The 19,052-nt window shown below is 38.6% G+C and overlaps 1 protein-coding gene, 1 long non-coding RNA gene and 1 pseudogene across 4 annotated transcripts; 1 reads left to right on the forward strand and 2 right to left on the reverse strand.

Moving 5' to 3' along the window:
* Positions 1–162: 162 nt before the first annotated feature.
* Positions 163–3,331, reverse strand: LOC137733858 (uncharacterized). Its single transcript, XM_068473054.2, has 3 exons — positions 3,059–3,331; positions 948–2,626; positions 163–634 (listed from the first exon to the last, which is right to left on the reverse strand). The coding sequence occupies exons 2-3, from the start codon at positions 2,333–2,335 to the stop codon at positions 379–381; spliced, it is 1,644 nt and encodes a 547-aa protein (XP_068329155.2). The 5' UTR covers positions 2,336–2,626; positions 3,059–3,331; the 3' UTR covers positions 163–378.
* A 5,362-nt stretch (positions 3,332–8,693) lies between these two features.
* Positions 8,694–11,017, forward strand: LOC148695954 (uncharacterized). Of its 2 annotated transcripts, XR_015964116.1 has the most exons (4): positions 8,703–9,108; positions 9,262–9,361; positions 9,487–9,675; positions 10,690–11,017. It is a non-coding gene; the product is annotated as an uncharacterized LOC148695954 (long non-coding RNA). The 2 variants fall into 2 exon arrangements; XR_015964115.1 differs by lacking the exon at positions 10,690–11,017 and having other exon boundaries at positions 8,694–9,108; positions 9,487–9,821.
* A 167-nt stretch (positions 11,018–11,184) lies between these two features.
* LOC137734668 (nematode resistance protein-like HSPRO2 pseudogene) lies at positions 11,185–13,103 on the reverse strand (annotated as a pseudogene). The gene has a single exon (XR_015964114.1). The product of XR_015964114.1 is annotated as a nematode resistance protein-like HSPRO2 pseudogene (transcript).
* Between the last annotated feature and the right edge of the window lie 5,949 nt (positions 13,104–19,052).

The raw sequence follows: 19,052 nt of genomic DNA on the forward strand, positions 1-19,052 counted from the left end.
GTTGACGTAGAATGAACAGTATTTCTCGATGACAGAGTCAGATGACCGCCGAGGAATTCACCACATCGTAGATTGGTTGGATAACCGTCGAGGAGTTTACTGTGCCCCGGAATTTATACATTGCGGGATTCCATTTTGAATCTGTTTAATTTAGACAAAAACTTCATCAAAACTCAATGTCAGACACATTTCTTATTGCGATCAAACTGGATTACAAAACTAAGAGAGGCGATAAGTCTGCGGTTATTCCGGTCTAGAACGAGAATGACATTTTTATTCTCTCCGTCGCATTCTTTCCTATAGATAGATAATTTACTCGGGGCCGGAATACATCCCTGGCAGTGCCGGATATCGGTACCCCGTCAAAATTTAGCAAAATTACAAAACTTTGTTGTAGTTATCGTAGGATGTACTGAGAGGGAAGCAAGTATCTTCGGCGCCGGTGCTCCAAAGGAAATTGGCATACTTGGAGGCGTAAAAGGGATTGTCGGGCTCCTCTGCCATTGCTTGCTGGTACCTCTCTTCTGCGCCCCACATGTCTTTCCTTACTAACCACAAGAAGTCTGCATACCGGCTCAAGGCCTCAGCGTCTGGTTTCTCCCCTTGCACTGCCCGCCTGAAGCACTCCTCGGCCCTGCAAATGCAAACATAGATCACACAACACCGGTCAGGCAAGCTACACAGAATTTGAGTCCTATTGTATGAAAAGCAAAGACTTAATTGGATCATAACCTAAAATCCAACTCCGTTAGAGGTCTAGTTGCTACAAAATCATCACAAATACATGGAAATGGGAATTGAAGCATCGACGAACTTAACCAATCTAGTCGTCTACCAATCCTTTTCAGTCGAGTTAGGTTTATACAAACACATCATAAAACAAGAAAATGTATTAAATGCAAATTAGTAAGCACACTGAAGCAGATAGTTTGGTAAGTGATACTCACCTATCGTGATCGCGAGCCACGACATGGAGGAAATGTGCATAGTTTGAGAGCAGAAGTGCATTACGAGGATCCTGAGCTAAACTCATCTGGTACAAAAGATCAGTTCTAAAGTAGTGCTCATGATAATCCGGCTCGACAGTCACAGTTATCGGTGACACAAATTTCTGCACCGTTTCGTGATCAAGAGCCTCATCCCTTACTTCTGATTGCATTCTTGAAGCTTCCTCCATCACAGAGTTCCACAACTTCACCTCCTCCTCTGCCGTGAACTCCTCACCATTGAACAAGGAAATGCCATACATCTTCTCGATATCAACAACGGCATGCCTGAATGAAGTTTCTGTGCTCACATTGTCACGAAAATCGCCCTCGTTCGAGGTCTTCTTCACAACCCTAGTAGAATCGTCATCGGAAACATAATCGGGTTTTGAGTAGGGTTTTTCCTCTGTCTCAGTCTCGGTCAAAGTCTCAATCAATACAGGCAGAGGTGCTGCAACGACAGCATTGCAATTCATCGAATACACGCTGAAATTCGCCAGCAAGATCATCACGTAAACCATCAAAGTCGGGGACCCCGAAAACACCTGCTGAAACAACCACACAAACGACATGTTCATCTCTCGCTTCTGCACCTTGGCTATAACCTCCTGCAGATCTTCAGAGTACAAACTTTCCCTTATACTCAAAGCGTGGCTATGGAGCTCACGGATTATAAACACCATGGAAGAGAATGCCTTGTTCAGGGAGCAAAAAGTAAATTCCCCGGCTTCTCTTTTTGGACCCTCCTCCCGTTGCTGCCGCTGCTTCTTCTTGATTAACCGGAGCGACACCGGAAGCTCGAGGCTGTTGGCCTTTCTTTCCATGGTGGCTCTGACGATTTCGCTTCTCTCCGGCCAGTCCGGCGGCTCCGGATGAATCCCCAGCAGAGAGGGTTCCAATGCATTGAGCTTCAAGCTCGTAAACCGCATCGAAAAGCCGCTGCCTTTGCTGTTTTCGCCTTCTGGGTAAGTCGAAATCGGAGAGATTTTTGAAGTTTTCGACGCCAAGAAAGCCGGTTCGTCGACGTTCTCGTCATCGTCCTCGGAAAGATTGAACCCTTGCGGCAATTCCTCAATCTGGTTCGACAATTCTTCGTACGAAAAATCATCAAACTTTGCTCTGCAAACTTGGTTCGAAGTACGTTGACGTTTCGAATTGCCCGACCCGGAAGAGTTCAGCCAACGAACGAAGCCGCATCCCAGAGCTCCATTGCTTCTTCCACTGGGTTTCGTCACAGAAGGAAAAGAAACCGAAAACGACGACCCTTTCGAAAACGAAGAAGAAATTGGTGCCGAAATCTGAAGCGAGCTCTGCCAGCTCTTAGAACAGGGGACGATTCTGGAATCCATATCTCCAAGTCAACGATCAGGATTTGGAGAAGACGATGAGAAAAGATTAAACACAGAGAGCCCAAAAACTGAAAAAATGAAGGAAAAAAAAGTGCAAAAATGGAGAAAAATCGGTTCACGGTTCACACTAGCAGTGACAAGGGAAGTCCGTGTGCAACAAAAAGTGGAGCTGCCGGATATTTTTCGTTGGGTTTTTAAAGGAAACAAGGATTTGGATCCGCCAAAAAGTGTCTAACTGGGCTCCAGAAGTCGCTTCATGAATAAGTAGCTTTTGCTTCCATTTAATCCAACCTGAATAAAAAGATAAAAAGCCCTAATCAGGTTACAAAATTTCAAATCCACAATGATAAGGACTTTGGGTTTTCACACTTTTTCTCTTCTACTCTTTCTTTTTCTCAAGCCATTTTTGAATAAGTGAAACAAAACATCAACAAAATATAAATTACGCAGCAAAAATACAAAAAGAGAACAAGTGGCGCAAAAGGAGGGAACGCAGTGGCGAAATTCTTTTCTTATATGATTAAAACAAGATTTTCTCACTCACATTTTGACATTCTACACTCGTCTTGATCTTTCAATGTAAATAAATGAAAGGAAATCCGATGAACATAAATGAAAGTGAATATTACACAACTCACCGCCTCAAATTATTGTAAAAGCAAATCCTTAAAAAAAAGGTTGGAAAACAAGAAAACGCAAAGTGTGAAATGAAGGGAACGTTACATCGAGGGAGATTATTATTTTCCCGGCCGTGGAGAAATCATGAAATGATCTCCATTGACGATGAACACCATGGCTCGAATGGCTTGCCACCACCATTTTACGTCACGAATTGCTCTACCATGGAGGAGCAGACAACCTCAGCTTCAAATTTGGACTTTGTTTTATTCTTCCTCTTTTTTCTTTTGTTTCTGTTGGAATTGAGAGAGAGAACCAAAATTTTAAATGAGAAAAAAGGGCAAAAGATAGGAAAAATAAGAATAACTTACAACCTTTTCAGGGTCTTTGCTTGTTGGCCGCAGAAAGGTAGAAATTCGCGGGTGTATATTCAGTCTGTGGGCTTGCATCGCACGTACGTGGAGAACACCTACTGCTCAATTACGATGATCAACGGTCTAGATTGTTACATGAATGAAAATTAAATTCTTAAAAAATAAGTTTTTGAGACCTGCGATCTCAACACAAATATTATACATCTATCGCCTTGCATGTCAACTGAATCTTAAACCTCACGTTTCAATGAATTTTAGAAATCGTCGTTTTTTTAACAAAATAATTTAAGAACTGAACTTTTAGTTGAGTAATAATTTAAATACCAAGTCGATAATTTAATATATGGTACGTGAACTAAATTAATTAGCTTTATAAAATAAAATCCTAAATTTACAAGTTTTCCTTAAAAAAAAAAAAGTTATCATTTTTACAATCAATAGGTTTCTTTCGAAAAAGCAAAAAAAAAAAAAAAAAAAAAAAAGTTGTGTAGATGTGGAGTATGTCGTTGTAGTATCGAATCACATGTGACTACAATAACTAAGGACTTCTCCGCAAGCTGACACTTGTTGACATACTACCAACTGAACTCACATATGTCGCCACCATATGTAGATGTCTGTCAATGTGCAAGTTGGCTCCAAATTAGCTGCACGCTGAGGGTTAAAAACAAGAAAAGCAATACTCTCCGGATCCCTTCTACCAAATCCACAAAATCCAATAATTTTTGCCATTGAAATTTGATCTAATGGCTAAAGTTGTTATAACTTCTAAAGGGGTCTCCTGTTTGAAACCGTTGAATCAAATTTCAATAGTTCGGATTATTGGACTTGATGGACTTGGTGGAAGGCATCCGCAGAGGATCCCTTTCCTTAAAAGAATACCAATTCAAAATGTTGAGAAAGAAATTACACGTTCTTGGGAAGAGAATTTAAGTAAGTTGGATATTTTTTATGTTATCGATTGATTTTACGGTAAAATTTTAACTTTTTTTCTTCACAAAATGCTAAAAGAAGAAAATCATGCAATTCTTGGTTTGAAAATTGGCAACCCAAATAATTTTCAATTCACGATTTAGGCCTCGAATTACCAAGTAACGATCTGATTGGTGCTCCATATCCAAAACCTTAGCTCCTCTTATCACCCAATTCGATCGGGAAGCACATCTCACGTAATCTGTTTGATAGGTATAATATATATGCCTGTAAAAACTCATAGACTATCAAAATTATAATCCCAATTAGAGCATCTCCAGCAGTCAAGGCAGAAAAAATTGGAGGCAATTGCAAGGAAGGCAGGAGCCCTTGCGTTGCAACTGCCCTGCCTCCACAAGTCGTGAAAGTTTAGGGACGAATTCTAAATTTTACTCTGATTTTTTATTTACGTGTTAGCGAAAGAGCTTTATTTTGACTCCAATAAATGGTGAGGTTGGATGGTATTTTATTAGGTTAGTTCATTATATGCAGTTTAACTCATATAATTTTTAATTTTTAGTATATATGAGTCCATTCTTAACTAGCAGGAATCTCGTTTCACTGTAGTAAAAACTAAATGATAGGGCCTTCATAGGACCCTCTCTTATTATGGTTATAGGAGGTCTGAGTGAAAACATAGCCTCTTCTTTACTAGTTTATTCTTATCATGTTCTTGCTATAATAAACTAGATCTCTGCTAAGAAGATGTTAATATATGGTCCATTAATATAGTGCATTGATACAGAAAAAATTAAAATAAAAGATTGATACAACTCATTTCTAATATGAAAAATAAAATAAAATAAATTGTGCAGAGTGTTTATTTCAGAGATAGTTAATTATGGCCTTTTGTTTGAGGATACACGGCATAGTCTTCAAAGCTTCAAGCAATGGAAGGTTTCGTTTGGTTGAAGAGATACAAACAGAGTGGCCCATCGCCTTGCATGGTTTAGTTTAACCATCGATCACCCAGTTTCTTGGTTCGAAGTACTCCTGATGTAATTTCTGATTTATTATTGGAGGATAATACTAGTAGTTAATTTTGGTGCATGACACTCTTTTTCCCTTCGATCGGGTTGAAAGCCCTGACAAGGTTTTTATTGAGGTCTGCTTTAAGCACCCTTTCCTCGATTTTATAAGTATTTCACAATTCAATGAATATTGTACTTCATCTCAAAAAAAAAAAAAAAAAAAAAAAATGGATTTCACCATAGCAGCGACCTCATCTTTCTCAATAGGTCCGAGATTTCAAACTTCTGACCTATTAGGGAAGAAGAGGTTGCCCACCTTCCTAACCTTAACATAGTGGAGCCCATAGTCAGCCCAAATTTGATCCTGTTAAACTTTGCGATCGACATACTCCTAGCACCATCAGCCAGTTTCTGGTCATGCTCTTTTAGCATTGCCATTGCCAACTCCGAGTTGGACACTACGACGTTCAGTGTGAATCCAATCCACACTGATAAGATAGGCCTAAATACTTGGGCCACGCAGTGTGGGTTTATGTCGAAGAGGTTTCCGACAATCGGCCACCGATTGTGGACCGGGTGGGAGCTTGAATCTCAGCCTTCGGTAGAGCTTGTATGGAAGGAAGATCAGGAGGACGATTGATGAAATGGGAAGCAATAATAGTCCATGGAGAGCCACGTCACATAATATAGGAGAAGGCTACTTCGGACGCGCAAATGCTGGAGTTGGAAATTTGCGTCGGCGATCCATTTGAGCAAGTGTTGTGTATTGGTCAGAATATTTTGTGTTGTTCCAATTTTAGCGGATGTTTTTGCAAGGATTATGAGTTTGTTTGGATGTACTTTTAAAATGACTAAAAACGTTTTTTATGAAAATATTTTTAGAACCAATCTTTAGTAAAAATGCAAGTGAATCATAAAAAAACACTTAATTGGTGTTTCTTGCATAAACCACTTCAAGTGCTTTTGGAACCTAAAACAATTTTCCTAAAAGCACTCTCAGTCATTTTAAAAGTACATCCAAACAAGTCATATGTTTAAAACAAATAATTATGTGTTCATCCCTAGAAGGGCAAATAACTTGATATTTTAATTTCCATGTGGACTTCCAGTTTTGTATTAACACTAATACCGTTGATATCGTTAGTTTCGAGCAACAGAAACAAGCTGCGTCTCATTCTGATGTCCTTGAATTTGTTCTACTTCTCAATTCAAACAAAAGATTTCAAGATTTTCATAGATTCGAGTATGGCGAATGTACTCTTACGAGGGTAAGCTCAATAACAATTACCTCTGTCAAAATATCACGAAAAATATCCATGGTTCGTCAAACCAGTACAAAACTCATCTATGTGAAAAGAAATATAAGGGCATTTCCGTAAACTCCCACTTGATTCATCCAACCTGCATGGTGCACCTAATTGCTAGAGCGCAAACTTCATTGGTCACATCTTCCAGCAAGGACTCTTACCACTGCAGCGAAAACCGATCATATATAACGGCTCTGCAGGGATGGAGCTTTCTCATCAGTCTCTGTAGCTGCAGACTCTCTCAGGTAATCAATTATTTCATATATAATATATAGTCGCTCATCTTGTTCAAGTCTCTTTTTTGGCTAAACGTCCTTGTTGATCCTAAAAATTACAAAACCTACGTGGCGCGCAGGCCGAGTAACTAATAAGCTAACTACGTCCTTCGGTCGAATGCGGGGCGTGCCAACTCGTCGGCCGAGCCTGGCCGAGGAGTAAAATCTGTTGATGTAGCTTTGAGCGCGTTGCTGACTTCTTTTAACTTGCGATTGCGACCGAGGAAGGAACACTCTCGGTCTCTGGGTTCTACAGCCTGAAGACAAGGCTGCTACTTCTGTGGAGTTCACAAATCGTCCGAGCCCGATTCGGTCACTGTGATTATATTCGTGAGAGTATAAGCACGTTGAATCGAGACCAAGGTGTATGGGCACAGGTACTCGAACGTGATATATGTCTTGATGGTAAACGTAGTTCGGCCGTCGGAATGCCGAACCCTGAAACTCACCTGTGAGTATCCAATCATAAAACCACTCGGCAACCAGTACGCCGAGCAATGTAATTCGTAACACCTAACTATGCCGAGAAAGCTTAGTAAGGTGACCTCTGCCAACAAAGGTTCGAAAACCTTCCTCGACCGAGACTTGGATAGATAATCGGTCGGCCTCGACGCAGTGCTGTTTATCCAAACTGAAGATGCTTCTTGGTCGGCTGATTCTGCGGCAGCAGTGCTGTTTATCCAAACTGAAGGTGCTCGCCGGTTGCTTCCACAGTGCTGTTTATCCAAACTGAAGGTGTGTCGGCAGGAAAAAGAAAAGGAAAAATCTCAAGGTGATTGAGAGGTTTTGCGCAGGGCAATTGTATGCTGAGTTGAAGGTCCCTCGAATGGTGTTCGCAACCTTGTATTTATAATGGCTGTATATCTACTCGCAACCTGATGATATTTGTAGAATTCAACCGCAACTCAACCTCTTGGAAGAGAGATTGATCCGCATATCATCTATCCTTTGTACGGCTACATGCATAACAACATTTATCCATCATCATTATCACCCACTTTTAAATGGATAATAACAAGCATACGTGGCTGACCAAATCCAATTTGGCATCCTCACCTTTATGAATGCTTAATGCATTAATCTATCTGCCAACCAATGCCACATTGTATTAGGACTCTTGATAAAATACTCTGATGCTGTAATCCACCACACGTCTAAATTTCAAGAACCCCAAATCAAATTGAACTGTACTGCTTACTTTCAAGTTGAAGATATAATCTGCACCTCATCTTTTTCAAGAAAATATAAAGATAATATCATGATTAAAACCACAATATATCCTTCAATTATCTTAACAATTCTGTCATCCAACGGTTGAGAGCTATGTTCATTCAACGGTCTAGATTACTCGGGCCTATAGTGTAAAATTGGGTCCAAACAGTCCTTTAGATTTTATCGACTGTATTTCAAAGTTTAGTTTTTAAATTTAATGTTAAGTTTTACTTAATATTTATATCATATCTTCAGATTTTGCGATGAACGAATTAAGAAAGAATATATGTGGAGAGATATCTTTAACTATGAAGCTTTTTGGAATGGAAGGGATAGGAAAGAAAAAAGACTTCAGGTAATCTCATTCAAAGTTATCACTTTTACAATCAATAGGTTTCTTTTTCTTTAAAAAAAGAAAAAGAAAAAGAAAAAAAGAGTTGTATGCATGTGGAGTATGTCGTAGCAGTACCGAGTCACATGTGATTACAATAACTAAGGACTTCTCCACAAGCTGACACTTGTCCACATACTACCGACTGAACTCACACGTGTCGTGACCATATGTAGACATCTGTCAGTGTGCAAGTTGGCTCCAAATTAGTTTTGTATCACCACTAATATCGTTGATGTCGTTAGTTTCGAGCAACGAAAACAAGCTGTATCTCATTCTAATGTCCCTGAATTTGTTCTACGTCTCAATTCAAACAAAAGATTTCAAGATTTTCATAGATTCAAGTATGGCGTATGTACTCTTACGAGGGTAAGCTCAACAACAATTTCCTCCGTCAAAATATCACGAAAAATATCCATGGTTCGTCAAACCAGTACAAAACTCATCTATGTGAAGAGAAATATAAGGGTATTTCCATAAACTCCCACTCGATTCATCCAACCTGCATGGTGCACCTAATTGCTAGAGAGCAAACTTCATTGGTCACATCTTCCAGCAAGGACTCTTACCACTGCTGCGAAAACCGATCATATATAACGGCTCTGCAGGGATGGAGCTTTCTCATCAGTCTCTGTAGCTGCAAACTCTCTCAGGTAATCAATTATTTCATATATAATATATAGTCGTTCATCTGGTTCAAGTTTCTTTTTTGGCTAAACGTCCTCTAGATTTTATCAACTGTATTTCAAAGTTTAGTTTTTAAATTTAATGTTAAGTTTTACTAAATATTTATATCATATCTTCAGATTTTGCGATGAACGAATTAAGAAAGAATTTATATGAAGATATATCTTCAACTATGAAGCTTTTTGGAATGGAAGGGACAGGAAAGAAAAAAGACTTCAGGTATCTCATTCAAGAATGTTGCTATTTCGTTTTGTATCTTTTTTTTTTTTTTTTTTTTTTTTCTCGTCATCTTGAAGATTTTCTGTCTTGATTTTCCTCAATTTTCACACTGTGGATATCTTTAGGTCCTCTAAAAAGTCCAAGACGACACGGCTAGGCTCGTCTTTGACCATCTCTATGATCATCTTCACCCAGAATCCTATTCCCGACCCTTCTTCTTTTGTCTGCTGAACCTCACATGACAGTTTTGGAGATGAAGGGGGAAATATTTGTGTGCGAAGAAGCGAAGCGTAGTCAGCTTGAGTGAAGCAAAGGTCACTTACCATCCCTTTACTAGCTGCAAATTAGTGTCACCCGTTGGGTATTTATATTTTTTTATGATGTTTTCTCTATGAAAGTGCTTAAAATAGTTTTGTTTCTTCTATTCTTTTATTTATTAAAGTTGTGTTTGTATTTTCAATGCATTCGTTACATCAAATTCCATGAATATGTTACTTACAGTTCTTATGGATTTTTTTAATTATTTATTTATTTTTTCAGTTTCATGACCTTTTCCATTAAAAGTGATGTGATGAAATGTCACGTATTTATAACGGTTTCAAGTTACAAGTATAGGATTCATGTATTTATAATGGTTTAAAGATTACATGGATTTGGAAAACCCTAATTACATGTAACATTTGAAATTCAAAATATAAACAGAAATCAAACAAACGATTACACGCAGCTTTAGCTTACAACAAACATTTGAAATTCAAAATATAAACAGAAATCGAACAAACGATTACACGTAGCTTTAACTTACAACAAACATTTGAAAACAAGTCCTATAAACATGGAATAATTGAAAAGATAAGAGTTCCAAGTGAAGCAAAACTCCTCAAGTCAAGTTACAGTAACTGCATGTGGACTTCGTCAAACACCATAGTCTGGCTCGGTGGATTAAATCCGTCATTGTTTGATGCAACAATATATTGCACTAACAAGTGATATATTTTATCCGCCATTGTTTGATATCCGACATTGTGGATGAGAGTTGCGCATGGAGGCTTCAGGGCTTCTTGTGAGGGAAGTTCTGTTTGAAATTTTGAAACAGATAAATTTTGGCAGTAAAATTACAAGCACACAGCAAACACATATCATTTAATGATGAAGGTATTTGCGAATTGTGAACAGTTCAAGGGTATTACATTTTACTTTTCGGATTTGAGTGCAATTGTAACCTTAGACAATATCTTTCAAATATTTCAATTGTATACATAAACTTTTATTTTGTTGCAATTTCATACATCTGTTAGTTAAACCATTAGCTTGACTCATTGCTGCAGTGGCTGGGCGGCAAGGTCGTTCAGCTGTCGGTGTCGAAGGCATTAATCAGCGCCATGCTGTGTCTCAAGATTTGGGAATCATATATTTTGTTTTCAAATTATTGGTTGTGTAAATTTCAACTTTGATAATCTAGAAGTATTAGGGATTGGGAGGGGGAGATTTAAGAAGGCGGAGGATTGACATGGCTGTACGGGATGATTGGTGGTGGTGGACACAGAAGAGATGGGGATGGAGGTCTCGGGTGGGAGAGGAGGGGTGGATCCCTTATTTTGTTTTAATTCAAATTTTTGTTTAAATTGATTTTTGATGACCAATTATTTTTTCTGTGCCATGTCATTAAATATGTGACTCGTACATTTATCATGTCATTTTTTAGAGCTTAGCGTCAAATTAATGATTTAACTAATAAACATGTGAAATTTTAACAAAATAAAAGTTTGTCATGAAATCTATATATTATAAAAATATTATATAAAATTGCAATTGCACCCAAATTTGAAAGAATTAAATGTAATTTACCTAACATTTTATAAAAATCTGTAATATTTTACAAGATTTGATCCAACCATAAAAATAAAAAATAAAAAGACAAAATAACCAAAATACCAAGACGGGACAAAAAAAAAAGTAAAAACTATAAAGAATATTCGCCTTCTAGAGCTTACAAGGGTCGGTCAAAAAATTTGTTAATAGACCGAGTCAACATCCAAACCCAATCAGTCAACGCGTCAACCGCTCAGTGCGTCCGCCGACTCCGCCTGTCTCCGCTGTGTATATCGTGATTTATACTATCCCCCAAAAACGTCTTCGCCGCGTCCAAGCTCGGGAAATAAGTGGGCTCCAGAAATATCCGACTCAGCGAGTCACACGTCTCCGGACTCACCACAACTCGGTTCCCCTTCGCCTCCAAGCTCCCCATCAACACCACCAGCACCTGCTTGTACGCGTAGTAGAAACGCTTCAGCGCCGACTCAATCGCCTGAAGCGCCTGCAGCACGTGGATCTTCTCCGAGCCGAAGTCGGAGTCCGAACCGGCCTTCTTCTCCGAGTACAGCCTCATCGCCGCCTCCTGAATCCGCGGCCCACCCTTGGGGTCCACCTCAACCCCCAATATGAACGGCACCTTATGCCTTAGTTCCTTGCAGAGCTTCGTCACTTCCACTAGCGCCTTCGATCTGAAGCAAAACGACTCCGTATCGTCCACCGTCTTGATCCGCAGTTGATTCTTCAGCCTCAGAAAATCGGCCGGGTCCATCAGAAGGTGGAGATCCTCTATCTCCGCCAGCAGCTTCCATATTCGTTCGATCACGTAACAGTCGCTCGCGGCCTTTTCGAAGTCTCGAGATTCGATGCGGCTCGTTACGCGCTTGAGAAGCTCCCGGCAAACGTGGACCCACGACTCGAGGACCTGGTGCGTGGCGTACACCGTCTGGTTCTCGTAGTTGTCGACGTGGGCGTCGTACGGGCTCTTCCTCAGCGTATACAGCTCGCTCGGTTTGCAAACGGAGTCGTAATCCAGGTTCGGTTTCCCGGCGAGGTTCGGCTCACCCAGACCCAGCGAGTACGGACAGTTGCTCATCTCGCACTCGATCGAGTACAGGATCTTCTGCGCCATCGCTTCCGATTTGTGCCACGTGGCGAGCCGCGGCAGCAAACTGGCCTCGCTGATGCGGCTCACCACCGTGTGCTCCCCCGAACTCCACACCTCCGCCATGCTCCCGTCGCGGGCCAGCTCCCCATTCGACGTGCTGAGATCGACGATCGGCGCCATTCCGCGCGTCTCGCTGTCTTCCTCGTCGTCCTCGATCAACATCGCGATGAGCTGTATCTGGCTGGTAGTGAGCGACTCGAGCCGGCGCTTCCACTCGCGCCGGTTCGAGTACGGTCTGGGATCGGACAAAACAGTCGAGACGAACCGGAACGTGATTTCGAGAGCTTGAAGAGCCGGTTTGAGAACCGACTCGTTCTTCCAAGAGGGGAAGTCGTGGGAGCTCCAGAGCTGTCGGAGCTCCGGGAGGCGGAGGTAGTGCTCGTAGGTGGAGCAGGACATATCGGAGGCGGCCAAAATGTCGGTCTGGACTTGGCAGGCGGCGCGAAACGAACCGGGAACCGAAACGTGGAGCTTGTTGGAGAGCTTGGGGGATTTGCTGGGCATGTTGGAGGAGACGATCTTTGCTTTCCAATCTAAATCAACCATTTTTCAGAAGAGAAACCGTTTTTGAAAATGTTTGTATGTTTTTGAGAATTTTGGATTTAGGATTTGAGTTGCGTTTGAACTGGATGAGGAGGGGGAAGGGGTATTTATGGGGCAGAGGAAATTGAAGAGAAGAAAAGGCGTGTGGAATATATGGGGCATGAAGAACGAGGAATTTGAAAGTCGTGGATTTGAAAACAAAATAAAAAAAAAAATAAAAAAAAGAGTCGGTTTTTAATATTTTTGTTTTCTGGACACATGAAGCTTATCCATATCACCAAACGACTAACCAGTTACCGATACGGTGTGTCCGTAGCAGCGTAGCTTCTTAACAACCAAACGAATACTAAATAAAAATACAAAAACAAAATAAAAAAGGAAAAAGTCGGTTTAATTTTTAACTGTATTCCGCTATTAGTATTACATTGGGTTGTGTTTTTACAAGGAAATATTTTTGCTCATCATTTTATTTATTATCGTTAAATAAGATTAATTTTCAAGATTTATATGGTGGGTAGACACAAATTTCTAACATTAAACTCATCTAATGTTAATAGATAAGGTGGTGAGCAATACTACCACTTGAGGGTTGTGAGAAAAAATACATTTTTTTTCTTGCATGTAAGTGTGAGATTTTAGTTTTAATATCGTGAATAATAGTTCAAATTGAATATATTTCTCTACCTTATTAGTGTAGACATATCATTGTCTAAAAATAAAAACCCAAATTTAACACCATCTCGTTATGTTATTGTTTTATTTAACTATAATATGCATTTTTTTTCCTTGTAGATATATTCTTAAAGTGAGACATATCAATCTTATGATATATTTTTATTATGCTTGAAATCAGTCGCAGATGTAGATTGGGACTAACGTGGACACCTAGAATTTGGAAAATGTACAAATGCAAATCTTCCAAGGAGTAAAGGACCCTCTGAATGTTTAATATGGGTCATGTTTGTGCCACCAAAATGTTTGTTGTAATCAGGTTGCGCCGACAACACTCAATAAATTCACTCATTAGACATATAAGTTGACATATGCATAATTCGGTTTGGCTGGTGATAACAAGTCCAAAGTGTTCAACAAGATGCACTTTTTTTACAAGCTATACACCTGTTTCTATATAAAACTTGAACTTTTAGTACTGGAATTATCCAGGATTCGAGTTCTGAAATTTTCACTACCTGTAATAATAATAATATCTGATAATGTTCGTAATGCATATAACTGCGTTCGTTTCAAATGGACCTGAAACTAGTGTGGAATGTTGAAAGTTTGACTTTAGTCAACGTTAAGCGACGTTGTCCATCTACTATCTGCTAAATTGCTTTCATATTGGGTTTTTTTTTTTTTGGAACTTTAACGAAAAGCTCCCGGTACTGTTCACTTTAATGAAAAACCATATTTTTACACTAAAAAGTTAATCATGATACTATTCACTTTACCTTTTATTTTATTCTTATTGTTAAAACTCAAAGTTTTCAAACCATTTTTATTAGTTTTTTTTTTTTTTTTTCAATTTTCATTTGTTTTTAAAATAACACGTTTTATTTCTGTATCCAACTATACACCCAACTGTCTAATTTAATTGACAACTTTTAGCTTCCCTTAATTGGTAACAATACCTACAATATTGATTTACGGCGATGCATGTACCTTCTTTTTGTAATAGACAATTTTTTTTAGTAAAGAAAAGTTGAGGCGGTGATTGGTTATTTTTCACCATCAGTGTCAGGTATACTCATAATCTTAAGGTAGGATTTATTCTTGGCACCTATCTGTCAGCTGTAATTTTTATGTATTTATGTAAAAATTTACAAATTATGCACCAACAAAGAATGTAGACAGCGAAAATCAAACTTTGATGAGACGACACATGACAGAGCTCTTACTAAATGAGCCAACACTTACTGGCTGTAATAGAAAATTCTCACTCCATCAAGTTTCTATATTCCCTTTCGACAAGAAAAAAAGTTTCTGTATTCCCTTATATCGGCTTTGTTCTCTTTTTGAACAAAATAGTGGCGTACCCTATGAACCTTCACCATTCCCTCAAATTACTTTGACTTTGGGTTGTACGGACAAAAAAAGTTAGAGAATAAGATTTCATGTCCGGTCATAGATAAATAATAAATTCATAACATATAAAAGTTGCAATCTCTAACATCACCAAGGTCTTTAAAATAAAACTCAACACCTAGTAATGGACAGTTAAATTGAGACAATATCGATATTATTGATAGTGGACTTGCATAAGCCTACAAATTTTATTATTGTATCAAATTAGGCCATACTTTTGTTACCTCATAAACCAGATTTACTGACCACAAATTTGTAATTTGCAAAGTTTTAGATAAGTCGAATCAATTTTTTTTTTTTTTTGTGGTTAATAGTTGTAGCCAACTTTCGACACCTCCTAAACCAGATTTACTGACCACAAATTTGTAATTTGCAAAGTTTTAGATGAGTCGAATCAAATATAATATAATATATCCTTTTTTTTTTTTGTGGTTAATAGTTGTAGCCAAGTTGTAAAGAAGACCATTATTTTATTCGAGTTCCTTCTTTGGATGCTTCGTGGGTTGTCCCTTCTCTAAAATTGGTTGTCATCCAAAAATTTTGAGTAGAAGAAAATGTTTGTCGACATTTCTCGATTGGTCAACAAATCTAAAGAAGGCGACATGAGTTTGTAGCCAGAATTTACGAAACCATGCCCTTGTCGGTTAAGTTGGGATAGGGATTAGGAGAAGGGACTCAAAAATCTGTCCGGACTTTTCGGAAAGCGGAAAGAAAACGACTGCAGCCGACTCCCCCTAATTTTATACCACGGCCTTTTAGTCCGCCGCTTCGCATTGGATTAAAGCCGAATTAGTCTTTACAAACGCCAACTGCGTATGGAAGAGCATTCTGGATAGGATTGAACAGTTTGGACTAATTTGATTAGGGTTTTGGTTTCTTTTGTAATTACTTGATGCTCATGTCCATATAAAGTTAGGATTCCTTTTCCGAAGACTGCGAGGAAAATAAAGAATATCCGAATTTTTCAGAAAATTATTTGTTAGGTTGGAATAAGTTTTTGAGCAACCAAATAGAGAAGTTTGTTGCTCCTCTAATAAAATTTTGTAGCATATTGGGATTATTTGTTAGGAAAAGTAATGAAAAAGGTTTGAAAATTTTGAATTTTAACGATAAGGATAAAATAAAAGGTAAAGTGACTATGATTGATTTTTTAATGTAAAAATGTGGTTTTTCGTTAAAGTGAACAGTACCGGGTGTTTTTCGTTAAAATTCTCTTTGTTGTTTGGTGCAGAATTTGAAAATTGAAATCTTGCAATACATCGAAAATGGTGTCATGAAAATGTACAATTCATATATGGTGACATGCAAGCGCGAGCTGAAGTTTTAAAAGGAATGAGAACAACGAGAGTCAAAATTAAGCCGAAAATGTGCAGTAAGCTCATGTACCGTCACACCTATAAGTCTCAACCTCGTGTATGACTAAACACCTTCTAAATATTAAAGAAATCTCTAGGGTTTGAATTTTGAACGATGGATTTGGGTGTTTGCATGTTTTGCATTGCACTCAAAGGATTCGAACTTACCTATGTCATTTCCAACATTGTACGTTTCACATTTGGTAGTGAAAACGAAGTGGAAAAGCAAAAAGAACATTCATGGTACTGTTCATTTTTAACGAAAATGACATTTTTACTCTAAAAAATCACTTATGATACTATTCACTTACAACATTTTTTTTTATTATTTTGATTAAAACTCAAAGCTTTTAAATTTTTTTTATTAATTTTCCTTATAATAAAATTACGCAGCCAAACTGACGGACCTTACACTACATTTACTTTATACATACATATCCAATCCAGATGACTCATAATATTTAACCCGAAATAAACCAAGTGGCCGTGGCATTGCGTTCTTCAATTCAAATTATGGGTATGCACTGTACGTCCATCTTCCCGTTGGGGACTGTTTGGATAACTCATAACAAGAAGAGGTAGTGCAAGAGGGTTACAAGGAAGGAGGACGCTGCGACGATTGCGACGGCGTTGCCCCCTACACTACAAACATCAATGCATTAATGAGGACATGCTTAAACCATCTTTGTTGAAAATGTGCACTAAAGATGGTGTTGCATGACCCAAGTATATTGCTTGCCTCCGCATTCCTAGATGACACCAAACCATATGTCGCCATCAGTGGCTAATCACTCTCTTTAACTTCAACTCTGTCTTTTTTCCGCTCCTTTTCCAAATCCAATTCAATCAACTGAGAGATATTTTAGCGTCTCGAACAACATGTTATTGTACAATTGAAGAGATATTTGAGAATAAGCTTTTGTCCATTTGTACAATAATATGTGGTGTTCATTCCTGTATTCCGAGAACACTAAAAAATCTCTTATCCCCAAACAAGTTGGACATGGATTGGATCATATCCCCCGCGTTTACCGCCATCAACTTCTGCCAATCCCACCGCCTTCAACTAGCCACGCGTCCGCTACCCGCTGGCCCACCAAAGCGAGACTCAATCTAAGTGCCTTCCAACTCGGCGACGCTTTTTGGTCGCCAACCAAATCACGCGGGGTTAACCATGTGAGACGTGCCCCCACCTCCCGACACGTGGTGTGGCGGTCACGTGAGCTACCCACTTCACAGGTGCGCGGGACACGTGGGATCATCACTGTTGTGCGGCGGTGCCTAACAAGCCACTAGGATGCAGCCATGTTGGCCGTACAGTAGTGGTGGTGGTGGAGTTGTATGATCCGACGACGGGTGCAGTTGGGATGGGTATGGTTAGTTGGCTTAGCCGTTAAGTTCTCGTGCACGTATGGTAGTCTGGATATGCCCACCCCATCAAAAGCAACCAAAAGCCAATAAAAGTTTGGTGTTTAATTATTAAAAAAAAAAAAAACAATTGGACGTAAAATTGGGTCCTTGTATTTGCACTCAACATACACAGAGTTTGCAAACCAAGCGTAACCATATTATTTAGAATTAATTTACTCATTTTTTACATCAGAGTTCGAATTTATTTTTCGAGTAGAATGTGTATTAGATGTGAAGTATATTAGAAATAGACAAATCATCAGAGGCATAGATAAAAAAAAAAAAAAAGTAACTTCAAGTTAAAAAGGCTCCTGCTTTGCAAGAGTTGAGAAAAACATTTATTTTATGTAACCCTATTCTTGATTTTCAAAAAGGTTATTTCCACGATTCGAAGTTGTGATTTTTTAATCAGAAAAAGGTAACTTTTCTGTTGCATTGCAGGATTCATTTAAAATGAAGTTGAATTAATCAAGCAATAAGCTATACGGTGTTGTTTAGTTAGATTTAAGAAAGTCGGCCGGTTTTCGATATGGATAAATGTCCAACAGCTTATGGTGGGATAAACAAGAGCTCACGAAACGAGTAGATAGTTGCAATCGTGAGTGCATGTACCCATTTTTATTAGGAGCCAATAACACAAGCACAAAATTGTATTTTATTTATTTTTTAATATCTAATAGATACTTTTGCCGTTGATGTTGCTTTATTTGACCTTGGGAGGAAAGTCAATTGTGGGCTAGGAGTGGTTGCCTAGCAAGGAAGCATGCTTTGAGGCAGAAAGTGGGGGATTATTCGCTATCATGCACCGGATGCTAAGGATTGCCCCCAACTTTATCCACTTCTTTAGATAGGATTGAATCGGAATCTATGTAAGATGTTATAAAAAATGTTACCTTCAGTTGTTCATATTACATCGTACCAAGTTAAAAAAAAAGGTGTTGGCGATGTTATTGTAGTTTTTTAAATATATCTAATATTATAATTCAAACGTCTCAAACAATAAATAAAAAACTACTAAAAAATAAAAAAATGCGTTATGAACGAAAATATCTATGAATGACTAAAAGAAACATATTTCGAGATTGTAGCTAGGTCTAGAACATTTTAATATTCTTAGTTTCTAACTAGAAGAAACTAAGAAAAATGACCAACGTCAAAGAAAAAGATTAGGTCGACGAATTTTCTAGCCATCAGTTTGCCTAAGTCCACGTTCACGTTGTGTGACTTAGAATTATACCAACAAAATAGCACCGTTACAAATCAACTCAAAAGAAAACAAATTGACCTCTATTCAATTATATCTCAAAAGAAAACAAAT

The sequence above is a fragment of the Pyrus communis genome, chromosome 7, assembly GCF_041283825.1.
Source record: "Pyrus communis isolate YQ-2024b chromosome 7, ASM4128382v1, whole genome shotgun sequence".
Classification (NCBI taxonomy): domain Eukaryota; kingdom Viridiplantae; phylum Streptophyta; class Magnoliopsida; order Rosales; family Rosaceae; genus Pyrus; species Pyrus communis.

Bases quoted from the DNA above. Each gene is read 5' to 3' on its own strand.
- LOC137733858 (XM_068473054.2), bottom strand. From the start codon at position 2,335: ATGGATTCCAGAATCGTCCCCTGTTCTAAGAGCTGGCAGAGCTCGCTT. The intron at 635-947 runs GTGAGTATCACT...TTGCATTTGCAG, and splicing joins GTGGCTCGCGATCACGATAG to GGCCGAGGAGTGCTTCAGGC.